Source organism: Ylistrum balloti, unplaced genomic scaffold (genome assembly GCF_031769215.1).
Source record: "Ylistrum balloti isolate Yb309-2 unplaced genomic scaffold, AGI_CSIRO_Ybal_v1 Utg369920, whole genome shotgun sequence".
Taxonomy (NCBI): Eukaryota; Metazoa; Mollusca; class Bivalvia; order Pectinida; family Pectinidae; genus Ylistrum; species Ylistrum balloti.
Genome location: NW_026782038.1, coordinates 442,187 through 458,742, shown reverse-complemented (window position 1 = coordinate 458,742; position 16,556 = coordinate 442,187). Strand labels below are relative to the sequence as shown.

Sequence of the window (16,556 nt, the reverse complement as noted above, 5' to 3'; positions counted from 1 at the left end):
GTGACGTGGTCTAGATGAGATTTGACAGTAAGATGGCGGCCTCCAGTAAGAAAACGAAACGTCTGTCAAAATTTACTGTTGACTTCTTAAATGAACACTTTTCTGAAGATGTCAAGTCACTTTCTAGCGTCAAAGACATATTTAACAAAATGAAAGAATCGAAAGAGAGTTTGGAAAGCCAGGTTTGTATTAAGTTGGGATAAATACGGTATTTGGTTTGAAACAGTCTAGTAAAAGCTGTTACACGAGTGAAAGTAATGGGATTTTAATACATCATCTCTCCCAACATACATTAATCCTTTTACGTGATACAACAATACAGAGGCAACCTCGCATATGGCGATGCATAAACTGTAACTACGGGCTTGAATCTCTGTTGTAACTGCTTTGAGAAATAAATCTGCCCACCAACAGGGCTACATCTGGGCACATTGTCACCATGACTACTCTTATTTCTCAAGCACTTGGAGGAATAAAGAAAAGTTAATTAATACCAATTTCATGTGTGTAAAATCATCTTTATGTTTAGTAGTGATTGAAAGTAAGCCAAACAAATTCAAGAAAGCAAAAATGCTGTCATAGTATAGGATTAACACCGAAGTTAGGTAAAGAGCAGAACACCCATGTCCAATCAATTACTGGGACCTCTCACCCTTGACACAAATAAAATGTGGTTTTACACATGTTACTGGTATCAAGCTTCACTCCTACAAATGCCTTACACCATTCTTATGAATGTATTTTCAGTTGTCTTTAGCCAGTAGTGAAATTCCAAGTGAAGTCGATTTAGCAGTTAGCAATGTAGAGACTGCCCAGATAGCTATACGCCGACTTCAAGATGAGAAAGAAAGCCTGCACCATAAAGTCAAGGACCAAAGCCACAACCTCCAGCCAATTGTCAGCGATGTCACTTCACTAATAGAACAGGTCCAGCACCTCCAGAAATACATTAAATACCTCTCCTTCATTACCAAAGTAGAGCACCTAAGGTTGGTTGCAACATTTTTGTTTGTACAGTAATTTTGATGTATATTTTAAGCAATTCTTAAAGGTGAACTGAAGTTTTGATAAGTTCTGGAAATTGGCATATTTCAATACTAGATTCTGTAACCTGTGATTTTTAGTCACCTGAGGCAAAGTCTCATTGTGACCTATTCTAATAATCTTCATCTGGCGTCATGAGTCATGTGTTCCTGAAAAATATAACATTTTCGACTTCTCAAAAAACCCTGGTTGACCCCCAGGGGCTGTTGGGAGGGGCCAAAAGGGGTCAAATTGACTTAAATTTCAAAAATTTTCTTCTCAGCACCTAGATAAGGTAGAATCAAATACTCTTCATGAATTGAAGCATCTTAAGGTGCTTTAATTACCAGATTGAGTCTCTAATTTCTTCCTTGGGAGGAATATCTTTTTAGACTTTACTGTATTTTTCATAGAAAAATGGCATTTTTTGGCATAGCGTTGGTTATTTCCCATAGGAAATAACTTTTTAAGAATTATCAGTATAGGATGACAGTTTTGATGGTAGCATGTGCTGACACTGGCTTACTATATTTAGTGTCACAATTTATGTTTCATGATACTTGATAACTATCCTTTAATCTTTATATTCAATATTGCTTATCTCAAGTGACCGTTAAGGCCACTAGGCCTCTTGTTAGTTTTATGCTCCTCGAAAAAATCTTTAAGGGAGCATTTCCATTGGTCCTTGCCAACATTTAGGCAATGATCATGAAACTTAGTGTCATATTATAGATTGATTATACTAAATCGATGTGCAATGTACCAGATTTAGGGCATGCAACTCTTCAACTACAGAGTTATTACCCTTTTTTAAATTTTCATGTCTGGAGCATAATTTGCTTTCATTTAAATTGAAATAATGAAACTTGGTGTATGAATTAGTCATTAAATGCAGAGCTATTGCCCTTTGTTTAAATTTTTTGTCTGGAACATAACTATACATTGCATTTAAACTAGGAAAACGAAACTTGGTGTATTTATTGGCTGTACTAAGATGATGTGCAATGTACCATTGTCAGGGCCTGCAACCCCTTAATCACATATTTACAGCCCTTCGTTAATATATTTTTTTTCAAGGACATAACTTCGCTTCTTATTTAAACTATTATAATTAAACTTGGTGTATGCATTCGCCATACTGAGAGGATGTGCAGTTAACTAAATTCAGGGCCAGAAACCCCCTAATTGCATAACTATTGCTGTTTGTTGAAATTTTTTGTCTCGTAAAAATTTTCGGGAACATTATCAGTTTCACTGATGTCTTTTGTTCTAAAACAATATGTCAATAGAGACCTGACAGGAGCTTATTTACAAATACAAATATATAAATATATATTCACTTATAATAAAAGTTTGATAAATTGTTTGTGAAAGTTAGTTATTGAATCAGATATAGATATTTTATCATCAGTATTCAGTGAGTTTGACGAGAAATTTGTTCCGTAAAACTGTATCATGGTAAGGTAGTTCATTTTGTTACTCCTTATACTTTACAAAATGAAATTTATATTCATGTTGTCAATACTGATAAATTTGACTGATTCTTTACATCTTTTTTCCAGCTCAGATATACAAACCAGTCTTCTTACAGATGGCTTCGAGACATCTGTAGAAAGTTTTCATGATCTGAAGAGAGTTTATACAGATCTTCAGGAAACAGAGTGTAAACATCTACTCAAGTTTACTAGTGATACCATTAATTTCTGGCACAAGATTCTGAAGAACAATTTAGCAAGGTATGAATTTCTCATATTTTACAGTAAGAAACAGAATTATATATAAAAATTTGGTTGTGTTGCACTGCCTGTGCAGTATTCCACTCTAAGGGAAACGACAAAAATGTATTTGTTACCTTTGGAAATGTGATCATGATTAATGTAAGTACCAAAGTCAAAGTGGCCAACCCGATCCATATATTGAAATGTATAAGATTATAAACCAAGGAAAACTTTCAGATAAAAATGCCATGAAAAAAATTGAAAACTACATATAAGGGTTCTCAGTATTTATGCCTGCCCAGTACATGAACAAAAGAAAAAAAGACTGAGTGAGGAGATCTTTAAGAAGGATGAAAATTTCTGCAACATAATAAGTCTTTAATATTTTGTTAAATCAGATGTTTTAGTATTGACAGATGTTTATTGCCTTGAATACAGCTTCACAATACCATAATGCCTGATACATATCCAGTGTGATATGTGATGTAATAAGCAAAATGTAAGATATGGTGATGCTGTTTTTCTTGACAGTCAGTTTGAGGATGTGTTGAAGAGTCTTGGTTGGCCATTTGTGGGAACGTCCCTAAAGACACCTCCCTCACAGAGTCCTGAGTTGCGTACCCACATGGAGACATTGTTTTCACAACTTCTCTTCATACAGTTGCCGTATCCTTTTACATGGAACTGATTCCTATGAAAAGAAAATAGGCCAATTATGGGTACTGTTCACACTAACAGATTTGATGGTGCAGACTTTTCAAGTGGAGGTCATTTTGGAACAGAAAATTAACAGTTTGAGGGTAATAATGCTTCAAAATTGTTATTAGTTAAAGGTTATTGTCAATTAATAGTAAAGGAATAGTGCTATTTGGAATATTTCTGTTGCTGACTGTTACTAAGTCCATGTCATTAAACAGATAAATTTCACCATTTGATGTCAAATTTTAATATCTAAAATACTAACTACAGAACTAAAATTACAACATGTAATTCTATTAAATGCTATTAAGTACTCATTCAATTCAGAATGAGTCTGATATAAAATGTTAAAGCAACACATATGGCATTTGCTATACATACTCCTTGACTCTGCTGAGAGATGGGTTGAGAGTTCCTGCCCAACAGTCAGAGGAAAGGATAGACACAAAGCCCCTCCTGCTGCCTCTACAAATCATGGTCAAATCTTTCCGTAAGCGATTTAGATTCCATTTCTATGGAAACCGACAGACAAACAACATTGATAAGGTAGGATGTGTAACCATTTAAAAGAAACTTGAAGGAATCATAATTAAAAGTCTTGTTCTTTGAAGGAAGATATGATTGAACCAACACTGACTAACTTCAAAGAAATCTGATTGAATGTCATATTTTAGCATTATCAGGCTACAGTTCCTCTTGACAGATAATTGAAATATCGATGATAAGAAAAATGTTCTGTGTATCACAAAACTTTCTAACTAAATGTAATACAATATCATTTCAATAATGCATAAATCATTTTGTTATTTTTATAACTGAAGTAACTGTAAATGAAAAAAATGAGTCTTTTTGATTTGATTTTATGGATCAATTCAAATGAGAAAAGAAAGGAAAATATCCAACTGAAAAAGAACTAATAATGGTCATAGGATTGGGGGAGGGGCAAAATTCTTGTGGGATTTCAATATATATCAACTTTATATATTGCATATATAAATATCATATTTACAGCCTGAATGGTATTTTGCACAAGTGTTGGGTTGGATCCGTGACCACACACATTTCCTTGACCAGAGGGTGCAGCCAATTCTGTCCAAGACAGGCCACGAGACCGTCATTGCAAAGGTATTAAATCCTGCGAGATACCAGGTTAAATGGAGTTATATTCTGTTCTTCTATAAATCAGAAGACAGTTAAATGTATTTTCAACTTCATCAATACAACTCTTTAAGAGCAAGACATCAACCAATTTATGATGGTAATCTTTTTTTGGGGGATACTGGGGTTTAGTGCGGAGATTTACATTAACTTTACAGTAACATAAACCATAATCTATTTCTAAAAGGTGGAATTCATGAGAGGGATGGTTTCAATGGTTACGGAGAAGATGACTAACGACTTACCTGAGACCATGTATGATGAACACATTTTCTCACATCTGGTGGATGAGGCAATTTTATTTGACAGAGAACTAAAAGATGGTTACAGCTATCCCCCTGGACTTCCTTGCTGCCTTAGTGTTCTTACCCTCCCCCGTGCCTTCCACAAGTGGATGATGGTAGAAAAACAGTGTATGTGATATACTTATATAGCCTTGTCACCATAGACTGTAATTTGTTTCAATTTCTTTGGGTTTTTTATGCCCAGCCATTGTTCCGTCCGTCCATCCATTCATCCAGTTTTGGTTGCTGCACCATAACTTTGGAATGCCTCAATAGAACTAAATGATATTTATCATTTTAGTTGAAATATTAAAAACTAATGCCAAGTGTGATTATTGTTAATTTACAGCTGTATCTACCAGAGTTATGACCCTTTCTTGACTTAGAAACTGTGAAAAATTTGGCTTTCGCACCATAACTTTAGAATACCTCAATAGAATTAGATAATATATTTCATATTTGTTGAACTATTAAAAATCTAGGTCAAGTTAACGACAGTTATGGCCCTTCCATGACTTAGAAACCTTGAAAAATTTAGTTTCTGCACAATAATTTAGAATGACTCAATAGAATTAGATAATAGTTTGCTTATACATGTATGTTGAAAGGACATGTCAACTTTGTATCTATCTACTCACAGACCAGACCATGAATTATTTAGAGAAAGTTAACCAGTTTATGCACAACAAGTAAAATCACCAACTCCCATCAGTGGATCAATATTAGACAAAGTCTTCTTTAAAATAGACTATCCAATACCTATAGTCTTCCCTACATACTTTACAGACCATTCCATAGTACATCTTGCATACCAGCAATGACCATTGCCAGTCAGTTTAAAGTATATATACATTTTGTAGTCTCCACATTACAGTGGACTTGTGTTTTAAAGTGCTTAAACTCCTTGATTTTAAAAGACTGAAATATCACTTGTATTAGTTTTTTCTGATACTGTCTGTAGTGATTCCCTATGCTTTTTTGTTATAAAAATGACAAAAAATATTCTATTTGGTGGGACAACCATTTCCAATGGACATGAAAAAATATGAGATAAAAATTTTTGTGGAGCAATATCATAATGTGAAAATTTGTATATCATTTCTTGCAGAGCAGCAGATTTCATCATAATTAAACACTTCACACATTTGTTCTTCATATATAAGTCTACTCCAATAAAATTTGATATAATTATGTTCCTCATTGCAATTCCTTGAAAATCAGGTTTCAGTGCATTCACTTCTAAATGGTTTTCTATGATAAAACATATTTTGTTAATGTCACTAATAAAAATCTAAGTAAATTTTTCATTTGCACTGATTTTATTATTATTAACCACAGGTTGAATTTATTTTGACAGAGTTATGCCCCTTGCACTAATAATATTTTTTTTTTACCTCAGACATCTTTAATTGAAATTTGCTATATCCATGTACATATTTTATGGGAAAACCCTTAGTTGGGTTGGGTTAAATTATCTAATTGAGTTCCCCTTTTCAATTTTCAATTTTGTCCATACCGTGACATTCATGTTGCACTAACACATCTAATATTTCTCTTGTTTGAGTGTCATAATTTACCCTATATTTATTATATTTCTTCCAATAGGAAGTTAGAGGTATAAGCTAGCTGTGTTTCACTGACAATGTTAAAGAGGTTGCAAGAAATAAGAACCTTAAAAAATAGTTTTGAGAACAAAGTTGCAGTATTTATACCCACTAAATTCAGATGCACTCTTTCTTATTTACCAATTCATCTCTTCTGGATACTACTACATGTATTGAAATGTACTTTCTTTAACACTAAGCTGATGCTTAAAATATGTGTCCATTTAGTTTGTAAATTTTTATTTTAGTTGCTGGAGCTAAGATGGACATAATGCTTTCTTCACCGTCGGCTTGGCAATCCCAGTACAAAGACATAGCAGATGTTGATGAACTGAAAGTGCCAGAATGCGGAGAAAGCTTCATTACACTCATGTTGACAATTACAGGTTTGTTTGTCAAGGTTTTTAATCTTTAGATAAAACATGTTTTATGTTCTGTTAATTCAGAGTTATGTTCCAGTAGTGCAGTAATCTGCTAGTAGATTTTGATGAACAAAACAATCCTTAAACATCCTTGCGCCATTATTGAGAGCTTACCTCTGTGGAAATGGAAAGCTTTATCAAGTAAAATTTGTAGTTCAGTATGTCAAAGATGGGCATTTTGATGATGATGGACATTACAGCTTTGTCCACTGCATTTTTACCTACTATAAAAATATTTCATTTGATGCATGTACTTAATTTTACCACACTGTCACTTTTTGGCTTATTAGTGCAAGGATGAATTACAATTATTACTATGTGAACAAAATAAAGAAACTGCAATTAATCACAATTGTTTTTATGTGAAAAGTACTAAAATAATATTACCACCAAAATATGTATGTTTACAGTATGTGTATTTTTTTCTTCATAGATCGTTACAAAGGTTTGCCCTCTGTCATCCACAAAGTGCGTTTCTTGAAGTTACAGCTCCACCTCCTGGAAGATTTCAGAATTCGTCTTGTACAGGTGATGCAAGGTGTCATCCATGATCCACTGTCTGACATTTTCTGTGCCATTATCAATGCTGTCTTCTATGTGATGGAAGTGCTACAGGAGTGGTGTAATCTACCAGTATGTATCACAGTACAAATTTATGAAGGCTTCAGATTGAACAGAGATAAAGATAGAATGGATATATACTGTGTGACTATGTTGTTATAAGTGAGTTTTAAAATCTATCTTCACTACTGAATGACTGTTAGTGTGATTTTATACATATTTGAGAATAAATTATGCTTTTCAAATTACATGATTGTTCTATTCAGTACTTACGTAATGCATGATTATTTTATTACCCATTTTCTGGAATCCAGGTTGATTGTTTTAGGTTCTGTCCTGTATTGTAAATATTGGAATGTATTCTAGGTACTGTTATAAAGACATCTAGTATAGAATACTAGAAAACAATACTGAACTTCTTCACAAAAGACCTTTAATGTTGTCAAGCTTTCAAAACACTGAAACCACTTGGTATCCATGATAATTTGACTGCACTGCTTTCTTTTCTTGTTAGTTTTTCCTACAACTTCAGTACCAACATCTGACAATAGAACCTGAGGACACATCAACACAACCGCCCACCTTGTTGTCAAGTCCTACCACGCTCTCCAGTCCGGTAACCATGTCCAGTCCTACATCAGTATCAAGTCCATCCATAATGACCTCCGCATCCAGTCCTGTGTCTGACCTCACTCTGGTTAGTACATGTACATGTAGTACCTTCAGGACCAAGTATTTGATAGTAATAGATTTACTGGTGCTGTTGATATATCTTAGTTCCATTATTATCAAATTATCAAACATGACAGATTGTATGTAAACCTTATATTATTATATTTCATCTCTGTGTTCATTGGCTTTATTTAATGGTAAATAAAATTATTCACCTAAAATCAAAATTTGTGTGTTCTCATTTGTCTCATAGTAAAAACTATTACATAGCATCAAAATATCAATTATCAAATCTGTTATTTTCAGTATGAAGGTTTGGAGGATGTAGCTGAAGAGTTGGAAACTAGTATGTTTGAGGAGACTATAGACACGTACAACCAACTCAAGACAGAGATGTTAAAGAACATTGTCAAATGTATAGTATTGGATGTACAATCACGAAGTCAGGCATATAGAAAAGACAAGTAAGATTTCTGAAATATATATTTTTAGATTTACTTTTTAGAAGAAAAATGTTTCACAGTCCAACTGTTGAAATCTGAAATGTTTGAAATTCTTTGAATCAGTGAAGTCATAATTATGTTTAAGTTGATGAAATCAGAATTTATTGTAAATACAGTAATAGATATTTATTGCTTCTCGTCCTGTTCCATTCTGTGTCAGTGTGTTGAGAACACAGGCATTTACATCGTCATAGATATTTTCTGGTCACAGATATTTCTTTAAGCAACATTTAGATAAGATATTCAAAACATGTTTATTATATTTTGTGTATATCAAAAAATAATGGTTCAGAAATTGCTTTTAAATTTACTATTTTGTACCTGTGTTGGAGGAGACATGCATTCTGTTAATTACCTTTCTTTTGGCTATGATTGGAAACATGAAAACATCTTGTGTATCATACTCCTGGTCTGTAATACAGATGGCTTTTGCTGCCAAGTTATAAAGAAACAACGAATCTCACGCTGTCGTCCTCAGCCTGCGAGATGTTACTGGTATTGAAGGATCACCTGACACACATACAGACTCAACTCAGTAAACCACTCTTCACGCTGGCATGGCAACGCTTGGCGGAGAAGCTAGACAAGTTTATATTAGAAGAGGTATTACATAGAAACTGTTAACACTGAGGACCTGTCATGTTGTTCATCCCTGTATTTGTGGTCTATTTCAAGTTTAATACTTTCAGGCCTTGTCTCACTATCAAACAAATCTTATACCCTTAATATTACTGAATATGAACTTTACATGATAAGAACTGAAACTTCCTGTTTCAATGAAACTGTTGATGACATTGCTTTTACTCCTAATACCAGATTGCAGTCTCCAGTCAAACTGAACTTTTATCACTGACCTAGCATGTCCAGTTAATATGATCTTTTATCACTGACCTAATATGTCCAGTTAATATGATCTTTTATCACTGACCTAGCATGTCCAGTTAATATGAACTTGTATCACTGACCTAGAATGTCCAGTCAAACTGAACTTTTATCACTGACCTAATATGTCCAGTTAATATGATCTTTTATCACTGACCTAGAATGTCCAGTTAATATGAACTTGTATCACTGACCTAGCATGTCCAGTTAATATGATCTTTTATCACTGACCTAGAATGTCAAGTTAATATGAACTTGTATCACTGACCTAGAATGTCCAGTCAGACTGAACTTTTATCACTGACCTAGCATGGCCAGTTAATATGAACTTGTATCACTGATGTAGAATGTCCAGTCAAACTGAACTTTTATCACTGACCTAGCATGTCCAGTTAATATGATCTTGTATCACTGACCTAGAGGGTCAAGTTAATATGAACTTGTATCACTGACCTAGAATGTCCAGTCAAACTGAACTTTTATCACTGACCTAGTATGGCCAGTTAATATGAACTTGTATCTCTGACCTAGAATGTCCAGTTAATATGATCTTGTATCACTGACCTAGAGGGTCAAGTTAATATGAACTTGTATCTCTGACCTAGAATGTCCAGTTAATATGATCTTGTATCACTGACCTAGAGGGTCAAGTTAATATGAACTTGTATCTCTGACCTAGAATGTCCAGTTAATATGATCTTGTATCACTGACCTAGAGGGTCAAGTTAATATGAACTTGTATCTCTGACCTAGAATGTCCAGTTAATATGATCTTGTATCACTGACCTAGCATCCTTGTTAATGTGATCTCAACTTAGCATCTTACACTTCCTCATCTTTTTAATCAGACCCATTTCTCCCTCTTTTATTTAAAGATATCTCCTTCCAATGAAAATGTTTTTGTTATGGAAAATTTCTTTGTACCATTTTGTAGGTAATACTGCAAAACAGATTTAACGATGGAGGCGCCTCGCAACTGGAGTTTGATATGACCAGAAACTTATTTCCACTGTTTGGAGAATTTACCAACAAACCAGAGAATTACTTCAGACAGTAAGTTTTATTAATATTGAAGTTCTTACAACACAACCAGTGGTAGGTTTGAGTGTAATGTTTTGATGACTACATGGTCACCTTCATCAGATAAGTGACCAGTGTGGAGCAAACTAGCATTGACATACATAGTGTACAAGATGGTGAGGAATCAGCTGATTATATTCTTATGTACACTAAGGTTGAAAATAGTCTGGTGTGATGGTAAACAGATTATAGACCAAAAATACACAACATGGTAACAATATATTGTAGTCAGTTCGTTTATGCTTTCTTGACCCAATTTAGAACAGCATATCCAGATAACTTCCTTAACTAGCCATCTGAAAAAGTTCCCTGTCAACTATTTTGTAATTTTCCCAGTCAATGATGTGATTTTGCTGTGTGGAATGATCTGTGTTGATTTATTGATCTGGGACTGAGAATGTGTTAGACCTACAACAGAATGTGTTTGGTGTCTGTTATTGTAGAAAGTTAATGTGAGGTGTAAGACCTACAACAGAATGTATTTGGTGTTTGTTATTGTAGAAAGTTAATGTGAGGTGTAAGACCTACAACAGAATGTATTAGGTGTCTGTTATTGTAGAAAATTAATGTGATGTGTTAGACCTACAACAGAATGTGTTTGGTGTCTGTTATTGTAGAAAGTTAATGTGAGGTGTAAGACCTACAACAGAATGTGTTTGGTGTCTATTATTGTAGAAAGTTAATGTGAGGTGTAAGACCTACAACAGAGTGTGTTTGGTGTCTGTTATTGTAGAAAGTTAATGTGAGGTGTTAGACCTACAACAGAATGTGTTTGGTGTCTGTTATTGTAGAAAGTTAATGTGAGGTGTTAGACCTACAACAGATTGTGTGTGGTGTCTGTTATTGTAGAAAGTTAATGTGAGGTGTTAGACCTACAACAGAGTGTGTTTGGTGTCTGTTATTGTAGAAAGTTAATGTGAGGTGTTAGACCTACAACAGAATGTGTTTGGTGTCTGTTATTGTAGAAAGTTAATGTGAGGTGTTAGACCTACAACAGAGTGTGTTTGGTGTCTGTTATTGAAGAAAGTTAATGTGAGGTGTAAGACCTACAACAGATTGTGTGTGGTGTCTGTTATTGTAGAAAGTTAATGTGAGGTGTTAGACCTACAAAAGAATGTGTTTGGTGTTCACTATTGTAGAAAGTTAATGTGAGTTGTAAGACCTACAACAGAATGTATTAGGTGTCTGTTATTGCAGAAAATTAATGTGATATGTTAGACCTACAACAGAATGTGTTTGGTGTCTCTTATTGTAGAAAGTTAATGTGAGGTGTAAGACCTACAACAGAGTGTGTTTGGTGTCTGTTATTGTAGAAAGTTAATGTGAGGTGTTAGACCTACAACAGAATGTGTTTGGTGTCTGTTATTGTAGAAAGTTAATGTGAGGTGTAAGACCTACAACAGAATGTGTTTGGTGTCTGTTATTGTAGAAAGTTAATGTGAGGTGTAAGACCTACAACAGAGTGTGTTTGGTGTCTGTTATTGTAGAAAGTTAATGTGAGGTGTAAGACCTACAACAGAATGTGTTTGGTGTCTGTTATTGTAGAAAGTTAATGTGAGGTGTAAGACCTACAACAGATTGTGTGTGGTGTCTGTTATTGTAGAAAGTTAATGTGAGGTGTTAGACCTACAACAGAATGTGTTTGGTGTCTGTTATTGTAGAAAGTTAATGTGAGGTGTAAGACCTACAACAGATTGTGTTTGGTGTCTGTTATTGTAGAAAGTTAATGTGAGGTGTAAGACCTACAACAGAATGTGTTTGGTGTCTGTTATTGTAGAAAGTTAATGCGAGGTGTAAGACCTACAACAGATTGTGTGTGGTGTCTGTTATTGTAGAAAGTTAATGTGAGGTGTAAGACCTACAACAGAGTATGTTTGGTGTCTGTTATTGTAGAAAGTTAATGTGAGGTGTAAGACCTACAACAGAGTATGTTTGGTGTCTGTTATTGTAGAAAGTTAATGTGAGGTGTTAGACCTACAACAGAATGTGTTTGGTGTCTGTTATTGTAGAAAGTTAACGTGAGGTGTAAGACCTACAACAGAGTGTGTTTGGTGTCTGTTATTGTAGAAAGTTAATGCGAGGTGTAAGACCTACAACAGATTGTGTGTGGTGTCTGTTATTGTAGAAAGTTAATGTGAGGTGTAAGACCTACAACAGATTGTGTGTGGTGTCTGTTATTGTAGAAAGTTAATGTGAGGTGTAAGACCTACAACAGATTGTGTTTGGTGTCTGTTCTTGTAGAAAGTTAATGTGAGGTGTAAGACCTACAACAGAATGTGTTTGGTGTCTGTTATTGTAGAAAGTTAATGTGAGGTGTTAGACCTACAACAGAATGTGTTTGGTGTTCACTATTGTAGAAAGTTAATGCGAGTTGTAAGACCTACAACAGAATGTGTTTGGTGTCTGTTATTGTAGAAAATTAATGTGTGGTGTAAGACCTACAACAGAATGTGTTTGGTGTCTGTTATTGTAGAAAGTTAATGTGTGGTGTAAGACCTACAACAGAATGTGTTTGGTGTCTGTTATTGTAGAAAGTTAATGTGAGGTGTAAAACCTACAACAGAATATGTTTGGTGTCTGTTATTGTAGAAAGTTAATGTGTGGTGTAAGACCTACAACAGAATGTATTTGGTGTCTGTTATTGTAGAAAGTTAATGTGAGGTGTAAGACCTACAACAGGTTGTGTTTGGTGTTCACTATTGTAGAAAGTTAATGTGAGTTGTAAGACCTACAACAGAATGTGTTTGGTGTCTGTTATTGTAGAAAGTTAATGTGAGGTGTAAGACCTACAACAGAATGTGTTTGGTGTCTGTTATTGTAGAAAGTTAATGTGAGGTGTGAGACCTACAACAGAATGTATTTGGTGTCTGTTATTGTAGAAAGTTAATGTGAGGTGTAAGACCTACAACAGAATGTATTAGGTGTCTGTTATTGTAGAAAGTTAATGTGAGTTGTGAGATCTGTAACAGAATTCAAACAATATCATTAGGTGAAAATCAGGTTAATTTCTAACAAAAAACACATACTCATGCTTTGGTATTTATTCTTCAGGGTCAATGAAGCTATAAAGCTTCTTACTATGGAGACTGGAACATCTCTACTGATGAAAGAACTGATGACTCATGAGAGCAGTCCCACACCAGGGAAGGACTCCAGTCTATATAACGCATTACATGAAGTCGGAATATTTAAGTTGACATCACAAACATGTAGAGTTTTATTGGACATCAAAGTGAATGCATGATTTGACAAACAAATCTGATGTTGACTGGAGTTGTCTCCTCCATCACTTTAAAGTAGAGAAAGAAAAAGTTTAATATTGGAAAGAGTATTGATCTATTCATCATTTTCTCCTGCGTACTATTCCATGTCCTGGTAATTACCAGTGAGTTGTTATGTTTTGATACTACTGAAGTAGGATGCTGAAGGACATATAGATTGTGGAAGTAATAATCTTAAATGAGTTAAGGAACCATGGTCATTTTCCCTTATCATGGTCAGAATAGACCATTGTGTATTTATTGATGAAATAAGGACTAACTTATTGATATTACTTCACTATTAAAGGGATATTCTGCACAAGTTATGATTTCATAGATGTTTTTGAGGAAAACTGCTCAAAATCATCTACATATCTTCTTATTGAAATGATGTACTTCAGTTTACTATTTAAATAATCATACAGTCAAACCATGTTATCTCAAAGTTTTACCAGGATAATGAGGTTCAACTATACATTTAATTTGCGGAAATGCTTTATAGACTTAACTAAATGGATTTACAAACTTTTTGTGCGGCCCTGTTGGCGTCATAACAAGTTTTCATTATTTGCCAAACAAAATTAAATATATGTGTAAATTATAAGAAAATCAATAGAAAATAAGCCTGATGAAGCTGAAAACCTAGCAGAAGTTTTAGAGAACAGCATCATACTTGTGTATTTATCCAAAATATGTGATCCAGTGATCCTTCAGTTCCTGATTTCTTACATAGAGGGTAAAATTTATATTGGCTAGCACTTTTCCCACCAATTTCGCCTGTCAAAACTGAACACAGGAGACATTTTGATGCTTATAACAGTTTTAAAAGTCATTGGCACGAGTTCTTTAAAGATACAGAACAGCCAAAAATTTAGCAAGTTTGGCAGAATATCCCTTTAAGCCTTCAGAAAGGGTAACCTAGGGACACTATAAGAAGATGTAATTGATTTCTTAATGGCTGTGATTCTAAATAGTGCAATAGTTTTGCGTTTGTTTATAAAGTTTTAGTTTAAAAACATATCTCAATATATAACTGATATACAAAGAGTGAGGACAGGAAACATAGTAGGTAGTACGTTAGTTCTAAACAACATATCTGCTTGATGTACTATAAAATAACAAACCAATCATTAGGAAGTGTTCCATGTTGATTTACACAAAATTGTAACACTTAACTTCTTGCTCTTACCTGGGCTGAAGTGATTCTGTGTACAGTAATTGTAATACCATGTTTGGGAAACAGCATCCTCGATAATCCAGGGGTTACAATCACTTTTGCTTGCTGCAGCCCTAGAACATGTCATGTCAAAATTGAAAGATTCATGTGCGACACCTCGTGGACAAGACAAAAAGATTAGTGTGATCCTTTGATGTCAAACAAATCTTGTGGTTGCATAAATGGTTTATTGTACTGGCTTTGAAGTTGGGTGTCGCTCCTTCATAATCTTCAAAAGGAGCGTATCAGCCTGTGACTGGTAGTTGTTTTTCTCTCTTGAAACCAATCAAGTTACTTCGCTTGTGCCTTTCAATTTTGCTCCGATTCTAATACATCCCTCTGGCTAATTTAGTCTTGCACTCTAGTGATTGAGGTAAAGAGAAGTCCTTTGTAACCAAGCAGTATATTCCTTCTAGTAGTTACTAGAGCTACAGTTGGTATCCTATGGGATCAGTTTCAACTAAATTGTATGTGAACAAATTTGGGGGATAACAAAGCTACATGCATTTTAGGTTTATTTTGCCATGTCAGTCTACGTCAGAATAGGTTTTTTTACATTATGTGTTCAATGTAAATCCAAATAGTGCTATATAAACTTTTTAACAAGATCTTTTTCTGTACCAAAGACTTAGAAGTGCTGCTGATTTTACTTGGATACTGTTATACTGGAAATGAAAAATTAGTTCCTGCAATACAGGTAAAGAATAATTTGTTATACTAGGGGCATTACTGTGCTTGATAATACATTACAGATGTCATTTTAATGGCTCTTCTTTGCATCATAACCATTGTCATATTATTTAGTCTGATCTCTTTCCACCTTTTAATGAGAAACTGTTTTTCCAATCTCCATATTTCAAGATATGCCCCCCCCCCTCCCCAAAAAATAATACAACTGTTCAAAAAATATATCAGTGTTTTTATGTCTTGTTTTCATTACATGTATGTGGTGTAGGGAGTTTAAAAGGTGCTTTATGTGATATTGAAATCAATAAATACCGTTTTTAATTATTCAGTGTCAAATGATCTAAATAAATGAATATATTTTAATTGTCATAACTTTTAACTTTTCTGGTTTCTTTCTTCTCCATTTATTTTGTTATAATACAGCTTCAAACAAGATTTGGGATAACTGCTCCCCCCCCCCCCTCCCTAATCAACAAAAGCTTTGGAGAGGTTGTCCCAAAAAGATTCATTTGGGCACCATGACAATCAGCTGGAAAAAAATCACTGTATTTGTCATCCCTTTAAACACTCTTTATACCAATTTTCAACTTAAAATAAGATGATATCTTAGTTTTGACCAACTAGAAGCGTCCAAAGTGTTTCATTACAAAATGGTTTTGTAACGCCTTATGTGTCAAATTATAGGCTATAATTAGTTGAAGCACTTGCTCAAGTTTAAGTCATATCAATTAAAGGGCTCTATATGAAAACTTGTATACAGTGACCTGTTACCATGGAAACCAAAACT

At 34.2% G+C, this 16,556-nt stretch overlaps 1 protein-coding gene across 1 annotated transcript; it reads left to right on the top strand.

Annotated features, from left to right (window-relative positions):
• Positions 1–32: 32 nt before the first annotated feature.
• On the top strand, positions 33–16,141 carry LOC132546880 (RAD50-interacting protein 1-like). The gene is made up of 14 exons (XM_060210606.1): positions 33–182; positions 748–989; positions 2,586–2,759; positions 3,273–3,407; positions 3,839–3,986; positions 4,452–4,565; positions 4,786–5,011; positions 6,735–6,872; positions 7,342–7,541; positions 7,984–8,166; positions 8,448–8,605; positions 9,067–9,247; positions 10,461–10,579; positions 13,658–16,141. Exons 1-14 carry the CDS (start codon positions 33–35, stop codon positions 13,848–13,850), a joined length of 2,361 nt encoding a protein of 786 aa, XP_060066589.1. The 3' UTR covers positions 13,851–16,141.
• The last annotated feature ends 415 nt before the right edge of the window (positions 16,142–16,556 follow it).

Bases quoted from the DNA above. Each gene is read 5' to 3' on its own strand.
- LOC132546880 (XM_060210606.1), top strand. From the start codon at position 33: ATGGCGGCCTCCAGTAAGAAAACGAAACGTCTGTCAAAATTTACTGTT. The intron at 7,542-7,983 runs GTATGTATCACA...TTTTCTTGTTAG, and splicing joins AGGAGTGGTGTAATCTACCA to TTTTTCCTACAACTTCAGTA. The intron at 9,248-10,460 runs GTATTACATAGA...ACCATTTTGTAG, and splicing joins ACAAGTTTATATTAGAAGAG to GTAATACTGCAAAACAGATT.